The following is a 20,125-nucleotide window of genomic DNA, read 5'->3' on the forward strand; positions in this document are numbered from 1 at the left end:
GAAGCCTCATGTCCCAGACTTGAAATCAAAAGTTTAAAGAGGTCGAGCTACTTGCCTAACATCATGCCCCTGGGAATCTGACAGAGCCATAATGTGACGACCTAGGACACACCTAGCATTGGTGAAATTAACGTCTTCCCTGTAATGGCCTCTATTCCTAGAAGACCTTACATCTTCACAGGTCCCAGTAACGCAGGCACAAAAGACTCTTGCCCTCAATGAGGAAACATCTATGTATGTAACATAAATGTTAATTTGCACTACTCTTTTGATGATCTGACCAACATATCATAGACATTAATATTTCCTTCCAAAAGAGGAAGAAAGTTAGACTCACGGAACGGAACACATGTCAAATAATAGAGAGCCGATAAATGGTCAAAGGGGGCTATGGGCTCCAGACAGGTGTCCACCGGCTCAGCCTTACCCCATCGTGTCTTGTAGCATCTTTTTGGCCTCCACTGCACCTTTCCTCTGGAGACAGGGGTCGATCTCTGTACCTAGCTTTCTCCAGAGCCTGATGCTACTGATGACCCACCCAGTCAGAGTTGGCTGAAAGAAGCTGACGTTTGAAAATAACAATTATCCCAACGCAAGCAGAAGGATGCTATCAAGCTGCTCACGATAGACCAGAGTCCGTTCTGTGTAGCCAGGCTGCCTTGAGCATCTGTCCTAGGCCTTCCTGTTCCTTTCCTCAAGCTCAGGGGAGCTCTTCCTTTCTCCCTTCCTACACCCCAAGGACACACTCACCTTGCTCTCTGCACTGTTCCCAGATAGGGAAAGAAAAAGCAACCTCTAATCTACCCATGTCTTCTAGGGCCAAAAGCAGAACCACCATACTTACCATCAGGGCCCTGTGAACGTTTAATGAAAAGCAGGGAAGGGAAATCGGCCCCAGGGAAAAGAAACTCGGAATTCACACGTGTGAGAACGTGTATAGATGAATGGGGGCTGCTGCTGCTGCTGCTGTTGCTGCTGTTTTCAGGCTACACCGAACTCCAACCCAGTGTTAAAATAGTTTAACTCAGCCTGCCCACCCACCCTATTCACCCCAGTTGACTCATATTTACAAACTATGTGGCTTGTGCATTATCAAGACAGACATGCCTTCTGTGGCAGGCAACGACACAGTGTGTGGCTGACTTTAAGAGAACTCAACCCAACGCACAGGGCAGGGGCATGCTGCCAGAAACTTCTATTTGCCTTCAGACAGACACTTGTGAGTCTGGTGTCTCGACATTTAGCAAGAGCCTTCATCTCCTTGCTCACCCCCTGGGGTACGACCAGGGCGATGGCCTCCATTTTGCAGAGAAGGAAGCTGAGTCCTAGGGAAAAAAAATTAGTGGCTTCCTCAAGAGCTCTTTCCTTAATCCTTGGACGCCATAATAAGTCAACTTTATTATAGTACTTATATGTAGCTGTTAGATCCCTCACTGAAACATGAAATTATATGTCCTCTCCGGGGTGTGTCTTTAACTCCCACCAGAGTAGCATCCCCTGTGCTGTTTAGAGCAAGGTCTGCTTGGGTGATCCCAGGTCATTGTTTGGAGAGACTAATAACACCTAAAGGCTTTGCAATTTAAAGTCGTATTTAAGGAGGAAGCTATAGACATCAGGAAACATGGAGAAAAGTAATCTTTAAGTTTTGTTTTTGTTTTTCTTTTTTTAACATCAACACAACCTAGATTGTGCTTGGCCGCTAAATGTAACTACGCTGCACTGAAATCCTGTCAGATTCAGAATTCCACTCCCCTCGGTATGAAACTAAGAAAGGTGGAGGGGGATAATACAAAGGAAGAGAATTACTACCTGGAATAGTACAGAAAGACCTGTCCCCCATCAGAAAGTTGTTTGTTTATTGTGTTGCTTTTTAGTACAAGAAGGGACAGCCCAGCTTCCCTCTCCAGTCCTGGTTGAGACTGTAAAGGGTGGGGGTGGGGCGCCTGACTGCGAAGGAGAGGAAATCAGATTCGGAGGTAACTGAGCTCCCATCGGCCTTCTGTGCGGGCTCCCTTTTATTCCCCTGTCATGGATAATGTGCGCTCATTGTGACTTATCGGGAGCTGGTTTCTCTTACACCCTCTAGATATATAAGGCGGAAATAGGACAGGGGCTAGAGATTTGGGGAGCATCCGGGAGGCAGCAGCATCTACAGTCCAGAGAGAATGAGAAAGGCAGGAACATGAGCCGCCGCCCGTGACACTGACATCCCCAGTGGTACAACCTCAGGACAGCGTCACCGAGCTCCCTTGGAAATTCCCCCACAAGATTGTATGATAATTTGTTCTTACCTTGACTTTAACTCTTCTTTCATATTTCCGATACAGAACCATTGAGGCCCGGGGCCTGGAAGGAAGGTGAGCATTTGGCCCATTCGGTTTGGGCACCTGGCAGAGATCAGCTCAAGAGGAACCATGGTGGCCAGGGCCTTCGTTCTGCTGGCCCTCTTTGCGGAAGCTTCGGCGAAATCATGCACTCCGAATAAAGCAGGTACTCTGATGCCACCCCTGCTTTCTCAGACAGGGAACCCCTAGTCTCCAACTTGCTGTGATCCGAGCACTATGACGGCTTGGTTACGAAAGGGTAAAGATGGCCCCCAGTGCGGATCAGACTTTCCCCATGAGGAGCAAACACTTGCTGAGTAAGCCAACTCTTTCGCAAATTAGAAGATGTTTCCTCCCCTTTCGATGTGACATGTCACCTTTTTAAGTGTTTGACCACTCAATGCATGCTATGTGTCTTTAAACAATATTTTGCAACGCTGAGCACCTAATAATTCAGCGAAGATTTTAAATTATAAGAAGTCTCACAGGGGCTGGGGATTTAGCTCAGTGGTAGAGCGCTTGCCTAGCAAGTGCAAGGCCCTAGGTTCGGTCCCCAGCTCCGAAAAAAAGAAAAAAGAAAAAAAAAAAAAAGAAGTCTCATTCTCCTCGGGGTACATGCACCAGTCTGGGTTATCAGGGCTGGAGTCTCTAAAAAATCAAGTAAAAGTTTTAGGGCTGGGGCTATGGCTTGGTGGTGGAGCTCTTGCCTTGCAAGCATGAGTCCCTTTATCCGTAATAAAGCCACAGGTTTTTAAAATGGATCCCATGAAAGAAGTACTAAATAGTGATAATAGTATGTGTATCATGAGTTATAAAAAGAAATTTCCAGTGACCGAAGTTTGGGAGAACTCGTCACAGCTGGAGGATGCTGTGTGACACCGAGACGCTGACCGAGTCTGATTTCAAGCACATGTGACCTCTTCCAGATGTCATCCTTGTGTTTTGTTACCCCAAGACCATCATCACTAAAATCCCCGAGTGTCCCTACGGATGGGAAGTACACCAGCTGGCCCTCGGGGGACTGTGTTACAATGGGGTCCATGAAGGTGGCTACTACCAATTCGTCATCCCAGATCTGTCACCCAAGAACAAGTCCTACTGTGGAACCCAGTCAGAGGTAAGGCCAAACCAGCTAGGGCAGAAGTGTTTAAGCAGAAGGGAGAACCGTGACACCAGAGTGGACGACAGCAGAGTGAAATGTCTGCTACCGACTGTCCGTAAGAGGATTCCCGATGCTCCAAATACTTTCCAAAGTCAGCCCCATTGCTTTCCCAGGAGGCTCAATGACTAAAACCCTTTCTCTCAGCTGGTTTAGATGGCTCTCTGTGTGCCATTGTTCCTGCCACGCACACGGGTGGACCCACCAGAGGTTGACACTGACATTAGTCTCTCCTCTCTCCCCACCACACCTCCTGAGATGGGTCTCCTACTGAACCCAGAGCTTGCTGATCTGGCCAGAATGGCTGACCAGAGAACCCCTGGGCTCTCCCATCACCGCCTCCCAGTGCTCAGATTACAGGCGTGTGCCTCGTGCCCAGTATTTTATCTGGGTGTTAGAGATCCAAACTCAGGTCCCTGTGTCTGCGCAGGCCCCAGGTGACTCTTTGAACTTGACCTTGATTCTTCCAGTTTGCTGGGACGTGGGGGTAGTGCCAAAGCGTCCGTCTTTGTCAGAACGAAGCACTTTTCTCGCTTTACATCTGACATTCTCATCCCAAATCAACAAGCCATCTTTCCCCCAAGACTGGAAGTGACAGTTAAGAGCTTTGGGGAAAGTCCTCGGAATCAGACTCAGAGTAATTGGTTCCTAAGCAGGGTCATGTGGGTCACCCATGGTGGGAGCCCGGAATGCTAAGGGACCAGCTTCTTCCCAAGTGTCATTAAAGAAAGTGAATCTGTCTGTGAGCCGTCCCATAGAGCTGAGAGTCCTGGGTGAGGTGAACAGGATGCTATGTGTGAATGCACCCCGGTGAGGTGAAGTAGAAACTGTCTCCCTCCCCATGCTCCCAGACCATTTACTTCAAAGCAGATGTTCATAGTCCTAACAGTGAGCTTTGAGACCAACTTGCCAGGAGAAAGAGTTCCACAATTAGTGCTTTATGGTTAAAGGGCGTTTTGACTACAGACTTACGATCTAGAGTGGAAAATAGACAAAGACGTTCATGGGGCACGCACAAGGAGTGGTTTAAAAAGTTGAGGCTGGGAATGGGGATTCTCAATGCAGGTCCTCGGTCAGAATACATAGACTCGTGAATATCCAGACTTTTCCTCCGCATATAGAGACCTCACTGAAGGGATTCTAGAACTCGGCAAAGATTTTCACCTCACTCACAAAGAATGGCTTCGGCTTCTATTGTTGTGATAAACATTTAGGTCTCCTCATTAGGGGTGGGGAGTGCTTTGTTTTATATCTCAGCACAGGGTTTTATGTAGGCCAGGTTGGCCCCAAACTCACTATGTAGCTGAAACTTGCTTGGAATCCCTGAGCACCCCTCCACTTCCCAAGTGCCGGGATGAGGCGTGTACCACCACGCCCAGTTTTGTACTGGCCTTTTATTCTACCAACTCATTGTCAACCAGTTTTCCCAGAATCCTGAGTCCCATCATGGGCCACAGTGTACACCCTAAATGCCTTCTTCCTCCCCTAGTACAAGCCTCCCATCTACCACTTCTATAGCCACATCGTGTCCAATGACAGCACCGTGATTGTGAAGAACCAGCCTGTCAACTACTCCTTCTCCTGCACCTACCACTCCACCTACTTGGTGAACCAGGCTGCCTTTGACCAGAGGTAAGCCTCTCTGGGGATGGAGGGCTGGTTACTGTGAGGATGCTACAGTCCCTGTCAATCAGACATGTTTCAGTCCTTATGCAAAATTCTCTCCCCTTTTCAGAGTGGCCACTGTTCATGTCAAGAACGGGAGCATGGGCACATTTGAAAGCCAGTTGTCCCTCAACTTCTACACTGTAAGTCCAGGCTGCCTTCTCCGTCTGTGGCCTTTTTCCAGGGCACTTCCACAGAAGTTGCTCTCTCCTGGTATTTGGGCAGAGCCCTGTTCCAGGGTTTCCAAGGTGGCATAGTGCCTTGGCGTAGCTTCAAGAGAAGGTTCACTTCGTAGGCTGAAGAGGACAGCACAGGTGTGGCCAACTTTCCCATTTCATTAAGGCAAGGTCACTGTGCAGACAGTAGGGCACCTGGTGTTTGACTCTTAATCGAGGCTGGTTTCCACTGCATTTCCCTCCAGAGACTCATTTGTCATTCACTGTCAAAGAATTTAGTCTGAAGCACTGAATTCCCTGACTAGGCCAGAGCTAAAGACAAGGCTCAGGGCTAGCCTCTGCCTATCTAGTTCTTTTCTCCCTTAAGCCTTACAGTAAGATTTCCTCACCATCTGACTGGATCTGCTGTCTGTGTTGACATCAGCTGTTAAAGGCACACGTCGGCTCTCTCAGAATTAAGTGCTCCAGAGAAACTGAACACTCGTTGGCCATTAGCCCAGCTGCTCTCCCATTAAAAAGGACACTTTGTTTTTAAGCTGTAGCTTCCAATGAGGACATGGGCACGCAGAGGGGATACTGGCCCGGCTGGCTAGAGGGAGATACAGGCAGAGACACAAACCTTTGTGCAGACCATTAGAACCCGGGAGGTGTCCTTAGAGGGAGAGCATCTGACCCATTTCATTTTGCAAGAGAGAACAGCACCCCATCTGAAACCTCACTAACACTGAACTTGCTTCACCTATTGCCTGGAAGCCATTACCCACCCTCCCCCAACCCCTCAGAATTCATCTAATTGCTAGATAAGTCTACACGAATCCTAAAATAACCTAGTCTGTTTTGCAACCAAAGGAAGGGAGATGTTTGCCCAAGACCAGATGCCTCAGAGAAGCATGTAGGGAAAACAGAGATTCCCCAATTGAGATTCTGCCTGCAAAAAGCATGGTGTACAGGGCTAGGGCCCTTCACATGCAAAGGCCGTGTCTAATTTGGGATTCAAGTATTTCTGCCTTTTTAAAATCTATTGTTAAAGAAGGATCACTAGGAATGTATACGCTTCAAGATTCCTTAAAATCCAGACTAGCCTGGCTTCCTATCACTAGTGGCTGCCCCAGAGACAAGAAATCCCACAGGGCCGCTTGACCTGTCTGCAGGGATCAATGCAGTGTGGGTAACCCAGCATGATGTAACCATAGTGACACAGCTTCCCACAGAAGAACTACAGTCTTTACTACAGCCTCTGTCCAGAAGCTAGCAGTTGTTACTCTAGTGAGATAAGGTTGTAGATTAGACCCTAAGAACGTTTACAATACTTAGTGATACAGGTCAGGGTTTTAAAATCTCATCCCCCACCATCAACCACACAGGGTTGAGTCTCGGGCATGAATGTAACCTCAGAAGTAAAAGGAACATATTCTTTAATCAATCAATCAGTCAATCAGTTAATCAACCTTCACCAGCAGCCCATCTTCTGAACTGCAGAAACGACTTTCCGAATTGTCTAGTAATGAAGTTAGGTGTCTCCAAAAATCCCACTGTCAAAACCCCTCCAGGACACATGGACTTCATCAGAGCACACCTTCTGCTGTCCAGACGCTTCGGATCTATCTGTTTTCTCTCCCGCTCTGGGCCGTCCAGTTTCCTGTATTCCCCCCCCCCCCACTTTCTCCCTTTTCCACTTTGAGGGCATTCTTGGGTGTTTCCAAGGCAACAACTTCCCCTTTGCATATATTTCCATCAAATTACCAGAAACAGGACCATGTCCTACATAGAACAATGGAACCGACACACTGCTAATTGCTTAAGATTCTGGGAAGCCCAGAGCCTGAGCCCCCAAATGCACTCCTCCCACTCTGCATGCACACTGTGTCCTTTCTGTCCACCCCTCCCCACTCACTTTGGCCAAGGACCCACAGTTGATCTTCCCAAGGGAAAGTTATGACTCCCACACGAAGACAAAGGAAGGTTGTTTGTTTACAGACAGAGCCTGACCTTGTGGGTATAAAAGGGGGGTGGGTGAGAGACACTCCACGCAGCCGGGTTTCACCACTTACTACTTAAACAACTTTGGGAAAGTTCAGGCACCCCCCGCACTTCCATCTCCACACCCGTGAAGTAAGAACTCTGTTGACGTGTACACCCCAGAACTGTTAGGAAGTTTCCATGCAGTCATCTTTAGGGGTAGTCAGTGTGAACTTGGTAAGTCCCCAGAAAGACAACTGTTCTGGTGAGTGAAGACCCAGGCCCGATTTCACATGGGCACTCCGAGCGTTCTTCGAAGTGTTTGTTGCCCTACAAGTGTTGAGAGGAATGTTGGTGTCAGTGTGAGATTAGGTCAACGTCTTAAAACAGAAGCAGTGCTGCCCAGCCTTCCCAGTGATGCAAAGGAAATGAAATGGCTTGGGGCAGACATAGGCAAACGGTCAAGTTAAATCAGAGCAAACTACAGAGCTGACCACCCTTGATTTCCCACCTGAAGTCCGCCGCGCTTCTGTCACTGAGGGGCGGTCACTCCAAGTCTTCCAGTGTTTCAGGTGAGCTGGGCCTTGTACTTCAGATTATCTTGTAAAATCTGACCCTGCCCCCGAACTTCTATTTGCTTTGGTTCTGTCTGCTGAAATAATTCCATGGAATGATGTTGGTCACACCTCTCCCAAGAGCTCCCATCTTCTCTAAGCGGAATATTGTCTCTCTCACTGCTTCCTCCACCAACCCAGCCACTTTCCTGTGACCACAAGCTGGGCGGTCAGTGCCCCTGTCACAAAGGAGAACCCAGAACTGAAATGCTTTATTCTAGTCTTCTGAGAAGCCAGTAAGAGACATGGTAAAGAGACATGGTAGGCCACAGGTGAGCATCTGGGTTCTGGGAGACTCTAGGGATGTGTCCCCTTAGGATTGTTCACTTGACACTAGTTTCCTTTCGCCATTATCTCTTGTCTGTGAACAAAAGCAGCTATGAAATTTTCCCCAATGAACTTCTGCTCCGTGAGGCGTACCTGCCCTTAACTTGGGTGACTAGTTAGTTCTAAGACAGCCTTTTAGTCAAGGTAAGGAATTCTGGAACATGGTTTCTCAACAGATTCATCCATCCTATAGGGCATAAAAGTAGTTTGTGTGGTCTCTCTGCTTTTAGGGATGGGAAGATAAACTGTCCTGGTGTGTACCAGCTTACTAAGGTAAAGTTGTCTGAGGACAGGTCTCTGAGTTTTATGTGAAAAAGAAAGTAGGGGTGCCAGACATGGTGGCTTGGATTTGTAAACTCCCTTGAGGGGAAGAAGTGGGATTGTTGGGATGTTGAAGCCAACCTTGTCTACATGTGAGTTTCGGGATAATCAGAGCTTTATAGAGAGATCCAGGAAGGGAGGGGGAAGCAAGCTAAAAATGGAGGGTTGGAGGGAGGGAGAAATGTTACAGTAGTTATGAGAAATGGAAAGTCCCATTTCTATCCTTCCCTTTGATGGAAATTTGGACAATTGCTCTACCAGTAGAGAGATCACACTCTACCAGCTGATCTCCAGGGAAAAGATTTCACACAAGTGTCTCTCCGGAGACTTGGGAACTAAATTGCCAATCCCAAGTTAGTTCCCATGTGTGGAAATGTCCCTTGCAATCTTATAAGTTTTAGGCAATACCAAAAATACTTTCAAAGCCACCAAATAGCTGTCACTTTAGCTGCATGCTATGCAAGTAAGTCACTTATAACTGGGAACATTATTGCTTAATTGTGGCAACCATTAATGTAGCACAGAGTCGCGACAGATGGAAAGAGGGGGAGACAGCTCCTAGGTGGCTGAATGTGGGAGCTTTGGCTGGACCTGCTTCAGTAGAATAAAGTAAGATAGGGGCTTGGAGTCTCCTCACAAAGCCTCGTGTGCTGGACCCATGGGAGGCCAAGACCTACCCTGTGTTCTTTGTTTCTGTTCTACTCCCGTCTCATAGGAATGAAGAAACTGAGTCCCAAAGACTAAGTCCCTTCTCCTGGGTCTCAAGTCAAGGGGTGCCTGGGTTATCCTGGGATCTTAGCCCTTCGGGCCAGTGCCTCTGTCATGGCTAACACCAGAGAGTAGACTAGGGTCTTATTCAAGTGAACTGAAAGGAGACTGACAGAGTGGAGAAGGTGCAGCCTTTGAGGAAGCCAATCACAGCTGTTACTCCTAATAACTCCCCGAACATTATCTCAAGATGTTAGATTTAGTCCCCGGGCCAGGGAGTAGATCCTGCCAGTCCTGAGCACTAGTGAGCCTTTGAGACACTCAACAGGGCCTGCTCTCCTTAATCACAGCCCTGGGATCTCATACCCTACTCCTTCCCAAACCTTCTCCAGACCTGGCCCCTTGCTGTCCTGTCAGCCATGGGACCTCCCCTTGTGGATGCATTCTTTCTGCTGTGGCTACACAGCCCCGGCCTTCCCCACCTTCCTCACCTTTCTCAAGCCTTGTTCAAATGCTTCCTCCTCAATGAGGCCTTTCTGGTTGCCCTTTTCAAAACTGTCAGTGAAGTGCTTGCCTTGCAAAAAATGAGCTTCTGAAGTCAATCTCCAGACCCTCACTAAAAACAAACACGCTAAGCGCAACGTCACATCACTTGTAATCCCACTCTGGGAGAGGACGAAAGAGGTAGGTCCCTGTGGTTTACTTGCAAGCCAGCCTAGCTCACTTGGTGAGTTCTGAGCCAATGAGAGACCCTGTCTTAAAGTCAAGTAGACAGTTCCTGAAGAAATGAAACCAGAGGTTGCCTCTGGCCTCCACATACATGTGCACAGACAAACGTGTACCTTTATACACTCATACACACACACACACACACACACACACACACACACACACACACACACACTAAATGTAGCTTACCCTTCCTCATGCTCCCAATCCATTTTTATTATTTTTGTGGTTTCTAACATTATATACGACATACTAGTCTAATGTGCTGTGCAATTTACTTCTTTTGTCTTTCTCTCTTGCTAGAATATCTTGCTTCATTCACAAATATCATATCTCAATGCACAGGGTATCTTGACATAGAAACTATCCAAATACATAGAACGATACCCAGACGCATTGCAGGAAATTGGTGACTTACGTCAATCGATAACCACACCGTTAATCAAGTCATAAACTCGCAAACCCAGGTGACCATTTGCTCAAAGTGCAGGGGTGGGGAGTCAGGGGTAGTGAGGGACTAGAGCATTAAGTGATTTGTGAAATCACAGGAATCCTGTCTTCACCTCCTTGGGCCCCATCATTTTCCCATCCGTTAAGTTCGTTGTCATCAGTGACCAGCAAATGTCCTTAATCTTTCTAAGATGGCATCAGCATCCTCAGAAGCTCAATTTCTCTGGCTCTAGAGTTTTCTCTATGGTCTCGTTCAAGGAATGAATGGCATTCATTCCTTGGGTTGGTTCCTTCTCTATCCCATCTCAGTGTGTCTGCTCCCACCAGACCCGATGTCTCGCTCTGAGAGGTCACGAGACCTAATGCCCCCATTTCCTTCCCAAGAATGCCAAGTTTTCCACCAAGAAAGAAGCTCCCTTCGTCCTGGAAACATCTGAAATCGGTTCGGATCTGTTTGCAGGAGTAGAAGCCAAGGGACTAAGTGTTCGGTGAGTTCCATTTCTCTGCGTGTCTATTTTTTAAGGAAAAAAAAAAAAAACAGCCAACAGACTTCGGTTTTGAGATGTCTCTGAACACAAGAGTGGCTCTCAGTGATACCATGTTTTATCCCCAGGTTTAAAGTAGTCTTGAATAGCTGTTGGGCCACCCCCTCGGCTGACTTCATGTACCCCTTGCAATGGCAGCTGATCAATAAGGGGTAAGTGCCACTCTTGGCGGAGTCAAGGCCGAGCGGTGCACCCAGTGTGTCCGGGTGTCTTTCACTGTGGCTTAGGAGGAAACCTTTTGGTCAGACTGGATCTTTTTGGTGGAACTCCAGTTTGCAAGCATCTATAGTCACTGCAGTAGATACATTGCCAGGTATTTTCTGAACACATGAGCACACCTGCAACAGCGCACTCCCTCAAGGGGCACTGGGGTTGCCGATGTAGGCTGCCCACCCAGCAGGCTGCCACCATCCAAGCAACCAGGGGTAGCTGTCACCGAGAGGCAGGTGCCACAGCTTGTGCCAAGGCATGTATGCTTGCCCATTATTTGCCCTCCCTTCCCCCCATCAGAGAGCTCCTCTTACGGTATTTTCCACCGACTGACACCAGGCCTAGGGCACTCTGGCAGCCAAGAGCTATTTTAAGGTTTCGTGTCCTGAGTTTAGGTGAGGATCTCAGGTTCATTGACCAAACAATCCCGCTAGATCCTCGTAAGTTGGAAAATTCTCACAGCCCCATCTCTGCCGAGGCCACAACAAACAGAAATAACTCTGACCCTTTACCCAGAAAGGAAGGCGCAACCTTTGTTTCTCCCTCATGACTTCTGAGAGAGAATTCTGAGATGACATTTCTAAGGTCTTCCTTCTGTCTCAGCAAACATACATTTAGATATCTCTTTCCAGTCATTGACTAGATTATGTATGAAAAAATATGACTGTGTTTTTTTTTACAAAAGTTATTATATGTGTGATTGATGGGACATAAATTCCTTTCTCCAAGTTCAGGCAAAACCTAATAATATACACAGAGATAACTGGTGGGTGTGGCTCAAGTTTAGGTGTTCATGGCAACATTTGAAAACAGGATTCCCACCCACCATGGAGGTCCTTCCCTTGTGCTACCCTGGGGTCTTCCAGATGCCAGTCATGAAGAGGGCTTTATCTCTTGCAGAATTTGCTTCTGTGGGAGAGGGCTTCAACTTAGCAGATTCGTGGGTTCTCGTAAGCCACTCCCCTCTATTTTAGGACGGAATGACTATGTCCACTTTCTCGGCTCTGTGGCCGACCTCACACTTAGAGATCAGAGTTCTCTGAAAGGACAGATAGCTGCTTACATCTAGCAGAATGAGCACTGTGTGAGGTTTCACCTTAGAGCCTTTTCGGCCTTCTCTAGTGTAACGTTTCCTTCTCCCTTCCCCTGTGTATCCCAGTTGCTCCACTGATGAAACCGTCCTCGTGCACGAGAATGGCAAGGACCACAGGGCCACTTTCCAATTCAATGCCTTCCGGTTCCAGAACATCCCCAAACTATCCAAGGTTTGGTTACACTGTGAGACGTTCATCTGCGACAGTGAGAAGCTCTCCTGCCCAGTGGTGAGAGTCCTGGCTCCAAAAGGAAGACATTAAACCCCCCCCCGGGGGGAGGCTGATAGTGGAGGAGCTGGATTTGACCTGGGAATTGTGGGTCCAGGGTGCGGAGGCAGAAGGTCTAGACCTGTCCACCTTGCTACCAAAACTTAGCAGCCTGGTCTGCGTCATTTATCCCACTGGTGCCAATTTCATCCTCGTTGAATAAGGGTCACCAGTCCCTTGTCAGAGAACTGTGTAGGATGAAAATGGAGATGATAGTAGGCATGGAAATGCTTTGAAAAGTCAGAAGGGTAAAGGAATCCAAGATGTAGGCAGAACTGTAAAGACAGGTGACTGCAGTCTGGATGGGACTATCTTCAGAGAAATGCTGGGTGTCCGGGTCACAGCGGACGACACAGAGGGGAGAGCCAACACCCTGTGGTTCTGGGGTTTGCTGAGCTTTGAACACCTCCTCAGGGACTGGATACCTCCGAGGTTTGCACTTCTAAAGAGCCTGCCAGCCCACGTGGCCTGGAGGAACTACAAAAGGAGGTTTATTTTCTCCTTCCATAAACTCACATAGCTGGAAAACAGATGCTTATGAACACAGGGAGGAAGAGAGGAGAGAACCAGAGTGCAGGGCGGGGACAGGGAGGACCAGTTAGCGCTTGATCTAAGAATGGTCACTGGAGTTTCAGTTTTAACAGAAGAAAATGAAGCAGAACTTACTTTTCGAGCATCCTCGTGTATTTCTGCGTTAAGAGTAAAAGCTTATAGAAAGGTACAGTGCCCATTCATCCACTGGAATTCTAATGAACTATTCCCCCAGGATTCCCTAGCCTGGACAGCCAATGAATTCTAGGCCTGTGTGCACATGTGCATGTGTGCGTGCGTGAGCGCATGCATGTGTGGGCGTGGTGTGTACTCTAGGTATCAGTTGCTATGTAATGACTGGGGACTTTGACTCCTTGAAGTTCATTTTGTTTTTTCTCATTTCTCCTCCCGGTCTTCAGAACTGTGACAAACGGAAACGCATGCTACGTGACCAGACAGGGGGTGTCCTGGTTGTGGAGCTGTCCCTACGGAGTAAGCTGATTGCCCAATAGTCATGTGTTCTCTGGGCTGTGTCCACAGGCACGGCAGGTTTGAGCATTTTGATTGAATTGTCAAACCAGGCGTGCCTGTGGACACAGCACTCACGGGCTCCTCCAGTGGCGAGTGGCAGGGGTCTGATCGTGTGGACGCAAGGACATGAGGTTTGTGGACTCCCCTGAACGTCTCATGAGGCCAAACCCAAAAGCACCTGAGGAATTAGAACACGCTGAGCTGAGCTTCCAAACTGATCATGTAGTGAACAACAGGGCAGGAATGCAAGTGTCCTAGGGACGTCAGCAAGCCTTCACTGCCCCAGGCCTGGCCAAGCACTGAGTCCCATAAATGAACAAGACTCACAGAGACCCTGTCACCAGACTTCCACCTTCTAGTCAGGAGAAAAGTGGTTCGCACAGAGGGAAAGGGGAATGTTGAGGGATCCAGTGGGCAGGGAGATGCAGACGTGTGCCCACAATAAAAAGCAACAAAACAACAAAATGATAATCGCACAGGTTCTACAGACGCTTGGAAAATGTCAGTGCGGCCTGGGGGATGCTGCGAGTGGTGGGTGAGCTTTGGCGCTGTACCTCAAAGCGCAACTGCCAGTCACAGACCAGGGCTAAGTCCGAAAGCCGTCTCTTGATTTTGCGTGTCCTGCAAACTAGCTCACGTTCTGTATGCTTTCCTGTGATTCTAAAAACTAAAAAGAAAGCGGAAGACACGGTGCATGAAAATTCAATGAAGTTAAAAATCTTGGTGTCTATAAAGTTTCATTAGAACACAGAGACAGAGACATATTCCTTCAGACATCACTGCCTGCAGGTGTAGTCATACTTCAGTGAGTGTACACTAAGGCCATGCTTGGTGTGGTACCACACACACCTGTAACCCAGCACTCAGGAGGCTGAGGCAGGAGGATAGTGAATTTGTGGCCTGTCTGGGATACATAGTGAGACCTTGCCCAAAAGCATAAAGGAAAAAAATGCTAGGTACTAAAATTATTTAGTGTTCTCCAAAACATTTAACAGCCCCTGCTTTAGAGAGCCAAGGAGATGATGCCCTAGGGGAGGTCCTTGTAAATCCAGGAGGTGATTCCTCTGAAAGGCAGCGGCTTATGATCTAAAGGGGGTCGGATGTGGTCAAGTTTGTGGCTCAGCCACAAATCTGATGCTTCCTTTGTGCCTTTCTTCAACCAGCACTCTTTCTCTCTCTCTCTCTCTCTTTCTCTCTCTCTCTCCCTCTCTTTGCTCACTCCAGGCAGAGGGTTTTCCGGTCTCTGTGACTTCTCAGGTAAGGGAAAGAGGCACTTCTGAGAAGTGTCCTGGGGCAATGCTTTTGTGAAGTGGGTGTGTGTGTTAGAGATATTTACTCTGGCCCCATCGAAATCTGTCATTAAAAATACACATCAATGAGCACACATGAGTAGGGGCAGGGGTTGGGGGCAGAGGTGAAGAGGTCTCACAACAGCCGGCCTTCGACCTGAGAGGGAGGACCTGTTTCAAATGGATGAAGAACGATCAGACCTCATGTCACCCTCTGAACAGAGCCAACACCGTGTGGCCTTCCTAAATTCCTGAATTTGGAGAATATGATTTCTGATCAGATCATCTGCTCGCTAAGCAAATATTTGAGGCCTGGCTATGACTCGGCTGTTCATTAATGGAGTAACATCGATAAGGAAGAGCCTCGGCCTGCCACGCTTAGCTCTCCTCTGGGAAACTGGGCTATGAGTGTCCCTAGCAAACGTGGTACTCTGTGAATTAATTATAGTTCATCACTAAACAACACAGCGAACAAGACAAGGTCATGGGCGAGGGCTGGGGGAAGTGACAGAGCAGGCAGCCAGGGGAGCTTCTGAGGGGAGGAGTCAGATGTCTGTTTGCCAAAGGTCCACAATGCATGCTTACTTGTTAGGGCCTCTGTCCTGGCAGGAGTGGACCGTGCAAGCCCCAGGGAATGAACAAATGTATACAATTTGGAAGTTTTACAACAGCCTCATTGCATTACGCCTGGCTCGGTTCCTCTTCGCCTCAGACAGCTGTTTCTCAGTGCCCTCTCTGGCCCACTGTTTTACAGATGTTCTTCTCCACCTCGTCCTGATGCTGGGGACCTGGGCCGTGTTGTAGGAGGTAGCTGGCAGCTGCAGCAGCTCTCTCCACGGCCACCCTGAACTGTGACAGATTTGTTTATTGTGCTGCCAGAAAGAACAGACAGAAGACTGCATTGCTGGGGAGCCAGGAGCTGCCCTTTGCCAAATATGTGTCCCATGATGTGTGTGTGTGTGTGTGTGTGTGTGTGTGTGTGTGTGTGTGTGTGTGTGTGAATTTGGTGATCCACTGCCTTGGAGTCATACTTCCTGTGGCAGTTAGATCCTGATAATCTTCTCCAAGAAGCTGGGCAGGAGCCTCCTCTCCTCCGCTCAAATTAGAGCAGCACTTGAAAGCTACCTTCCTTATAAAAGACACTCCCATCACACGCAGCTTAGCATTTGGAGACAGGGACAGACCATCACCACAAAAATCAATGTCAAATACAGAATCCACGGGAATAGCCAGCTTTTATCCAGCAGGCACTCTGTCACTGCATTCTAAGGATCAGCATGGACCCCCTAGGCAGGAGGTCCCAGTCTTCAAACCACAATGTGGAAATCCAAGTTAAACACAATACATTTGCTCAAACTTCTGTAATGGATGAGAAGCAGGTTCTTGAGAGCCAGCTGCTAGTACTAGTCTGCTTTTATTATAGGGTTTCTTAAATCGATATAATCATTAGGTTGGTGTAAATGCCTTGTCCTTATGAGTGATCATATTTTTTTAGTCACAAATAAATAGGAAACAGACAATGAACAAAGTAAAACCCTCCTTCATTTCGCGTAAGAGTGTGGCATTGCCTGCGTGAAATGTATTTGCATGAGAGTGGAAAGACTCTGGCCGAGTCCAGGTTCTCTGAGATGTGAGAACAGATCTTCCCCACACGTGTGGTGCCCTGTGCACTCCCTAGCCTCGTGTGTGCTCTTGGAAGTCTTCCCGTCAGGATGGTGGACAGCATTTCACCTTCACTGAAAACATCCAAGCCTGTTTCTACTTCCAACTCGCTCACGTGTGATTGTGGGGACTGAACCAACCACTCGTCAGAAATGTCATGCACATTCGGTCAGTGACATCACATGGCAGTGCACACTCAGAACTAGCCATCCCTGTGACCCAGAGCGCACCAGTGTCAGTGGGTCACTTTGGCCGAGAAGCAAACTGAACATACCAGTCCTGTGAGAGCATTAGCTGAGGTATGACAGGAGAGACCTTGTGCTAAGTCTCTTTTTCTTTGTCACTTGCATACTTGGCATTTGAAATCACATGTCAGTTGGTCCCTCTGTATTTAACACCCTTGAGAGGTCTTGATATCTACAGTTGGCTGATCTTCTTACAACTTGCATAAATAAACTCAGAAATTGTGTTTGTTTAGCCACAGGGTAGAGTACGGTGGTTCCACGCAGTCTAAACTTGGTACCTAGCTGGTGCTCCAATCAGTTTGGGATCACTTCCTGATGTAAAGTAGGAGTTAGTTGTAGCCAAGAATTACAGAAAACATGCTTTATTGATCCTAGTCAGGAACTCTTAGGAAGCATACATAAAGCCAAGTACATAGGTGTTTGGCTGTCAGAGTAAAACAATGTTAAAACCATCATCATGATTTATGAGCTTGTATCTCAACCCGGTGCTATGGACTAAATAAAATGTCTGGAATAAGTAACCTGTGACTACAGTGTACGGCGTTCATATGTTATGATAGACGACAGCCCCAGAGTTCTTCCAAAGGTGTGGAGACTTCCTAGACTCCACATTCCACAAACTTCCAATCACTTACTTCAAACACTCCAGCACAGGGGTTTACAAAGAGACAAAGGAAGTAGCCATCTAGCATGGCTAACATTGGAGGGGTAGAATCACCTGGGGCAGGCAAGCCCTGCTTGTGGAACCCCACTCTCTTGCCAGTGATTAGATGTGTTCAGTTTAACTGATAGGCCCACACAGGGTTTAGTAACCCTTTCTACCTTAGGGTTCTGGTAGGGATTAAGAGAAAGCAACCTCCATGTAATGTCTATGGTAAATTTTAACTTGTACTAAACATAAAGCTTATATCCAGAGAAAAGAAACATACATAATCCCTTAGGTATCCTTAGTACACACACACACACACACACAACATAGATACAGATCGGAAGAAACTGCTCCTACCTATAATACCCATTCCCTTTCCGTTTCTCTCCCCCTCCTCCCTCTCTTCTCCTCTTCCCCCATGTGTAAATATATCCAGTGTGTATGTGTGAGTGTGTGTGTGAGTGTGTGTGTGTGAGTGTGTGTGCATGAGTGTGTGTATGTGAGTATGTGTGTATGTGAGTGTGTATGAGTATGTGTGTGAGTGTGTGAGTGTGTGTGTGAGTGTGTGTGAGTGTGTGTGTGAGAGTGTGTGTGTATGTGTGAGTGTGTATGAGTATGTGTGTGAGTCTGAGTGTGTGTGAGTGTGTGTGTGAGTGTGTGTGTGAGTGTGTGTGAGTGAGTGTGTATGAGTATGTGTGTGAGTGTGTATGAGTGTGAGTGTGTGTGAATGTATGTATGTGAGTGTGTGTGAGAGAGTGTGTGTGTGAATGTGTGTGTGAGAGAGTGTGTGTGTATAAGTGTGTGTGAGTGTGTATGTGAGTGTGTGTGTGAGTGTGCATGTGTGAATGTGTGTGTGAGTGTGTGTGTGTAGGAATACAGTTGAAGTGTGCGTGCGAGTGTCTGAGTGTATTTTTACTGTGTTTTGTGGGCATGTACAGGTCTGGATATCAAATGTTTATGTTATAATATTAAATGAGGCCAGATTTAACAAAGTCTATTATTTAATATAATTTAAGCAAACAGATGGGCTAGAAGCAAATGTACCTCATCGATACGAATACAAAGATGGAACAATCATAAACAATTACCTTGTTCAACCCCAACTCTGGAGCCCAATAGAATTTCCTAACGCCCTTTTACTGTCACAACATTAGATTTTTGGTTGTTTCATTTCTGTTGGCAGCTCTGCTAGTCCTTAATGTTGTGTCATTGCTTTTTCAAATGTCTCTGTCCAACTAAACCGCAAGATAGAGATGAAAGTTTCAAGCTCTCACACGTCCAGTGTGTCGTTAGCACAGCAGAAATACATGCGCCTTAAGGTCATAAAATCCTCAGATGGATGGTGAATGGGTAGACAAACGGACTGGCACATGGGTGGATAGATAGTTGAATGGATTCGTAGGTAAATGGGGGTTAGAGAGATAGATGGATGGGTGGGTGAGTAGATGGATGGACAGGTGGACGAACAGACAGATGGACAAATGGATGTAAAGGGGCTGGTCTAAGAGCTGCCTACGTGATTATGGTTTGTTTTGTTTCATGATGGAGCAAAGTGTTTAGGACAAGAAGCCATGATGCTCAACAAGGGAGGAAGGTAGGAGGTACAAGAAGGTGGACTGGACCCAGTGTCTCCATGCTGGAGGGGGAAAAACTCTGTATGTAAATGCTTTCTGCCTTCCCTCCTCCTAGCGGGCCATCTAAGATGTCATCCCTTAACACTGAAGACTTTGCAGGCAAGCAGAGCCTCTCACCAGAACGATGCCAAGGAGAGGAAGTATCCGAAGGTCAGAGAAATTAGTCAATACCTCAGGGAAGAAACCAAGGGAACACTCAAGAGTGGTTCTGAAGATGGGCTGATACCGGGAAGGCTGTCCTTGGTTGTGAAGAATGGCCAGAACTGTACCAAGCTTTTTTTGTAAATATTGAAGTGGAAGCTCCCCAATAAAACAAAAGGTAGTTTGTTTCTCAATACAGTATACGCAAGAACATCTCCACAGTGCACGCCAGCCACAAAGAAAATCTAACTGGCCTCACTGGGTCCCACCTCCTCATTCCTTGGTATTTCAAGAGATCATAAGGTCTCGGGGCCAGCATGTTGTACAAATGCTCTGTGCATTCACAAGCAGCCATCTAGGCTGGGGACTTATAAGGTGCAGAGAAAGAAGTGTAACAAGGAATAAGTAAGGTACGGCGGACTGTTGACCAGGCCATATTCTCCCAGGAGGAAATCGGTTTTAGGCAAATCCATTAGTTGTGAGGCTAAAAGCCTCTGTGACTGGCCATGACTGGAAATGAGTTCCCTCTGGCCTCCTCTTCCAACAGCACACTAGCTGGGGGTCTGGGAGCAAAGTTTGGAACAGAATGGGACACCAAACAGCACCATCTAGTGGGACATCGATTCATTGCCGAGTACTACAACTGCTCAGAGGAAGAGGAATGTCAGATGTATCTCCCCTCCCCACCAAGAGGGTACCCACAAACATTAGTGGGGCTCCACAAACATCTTGAAAGAACCTCACAATATCTCTGGAACTTTGGCTTCTTCCTCAGTAAACTCGGGGAGCGGGACAGCGAAGCCATCTTTGCCTGTCAGCCAGAAGGTCGTCTGTTCTCCCTTGCCCTGTGGGAAGGGAAGGAGGTGTCTGGTGAGCAAGAGAACAGCTGACAGGG

The 20,125-nt window shown here is 47.5% G+C and overlaps 2 protein-coding genes across 4 annotated transcripts in view; one reads left to right on the forward strand and one right to left on the reverse strand.

The window, feature by feature from the left end:
• Positions 1-2,285: 2,285 nt before the first annotated feature.
• On the forward strand, positions 2,286-17,333 carry Tectb (tectorin beta). Its single transcript, NM_001106200.1, has 10 exons — positions 2,286-2,490; positions 3,251-3,441; positions 4,973-5,115; positions 5,219-5,291; positions 10,817-10,920; positions 11,046-11,129; positions 12,347-12,509; positions 13,499-13,571; positions 14,835-14,867; positions 15,654-17,333. The coding sequence occupies exons 1-10, from the start codon at positions 2,415-2,417 to the stop codon at positions 15,701-15,703; spliced, it is 990 nt and encodes a 329-aa protein (NP_001099670.1). The 5' UTR covers positions 2,286-2,414; the 3' UTR covers positions 15,704-17,333.
• The window catches only part of Gucy2g (guanylate cyclase 2G), a 43,786-nt gene continuing 40,813 nt past the window's right edge, over positions 17,153-20,125 (reverse strand). For 2 of the 3 annotated variants that reach the window (XM_039097457.2, XM_039097497.2), the window contains exon 10: positions 17,153-20,075. In XM_039097457.2, the coding sequence (XP_038953385.1) occupies positions 19,971-20,075 (105 nt within the window). In that variant the 3' untranslated portion in view covers positions 17,153-19,970. The remainder of the gene's footprint in view (positions 20,076-20,125) is intronic. The other variant, NM_139042.2, reaches the window with a different exon arrangement.

Source organism: Rattus norvegicus, chromosome 1 (genome assembly GCF_036323735.1).
Source record: "Rattus norvegicus strain BN/NHsdMcwi chromosome 1, GRCr8, whole genome shotgun sequence".
Taxonomy (NCBI): domain Eukaryota; kingdom Metazoa; phylum Chordata; class Mammalia; order Rodentia; family Muridae; genus Rattus; species Rattus norvegicus.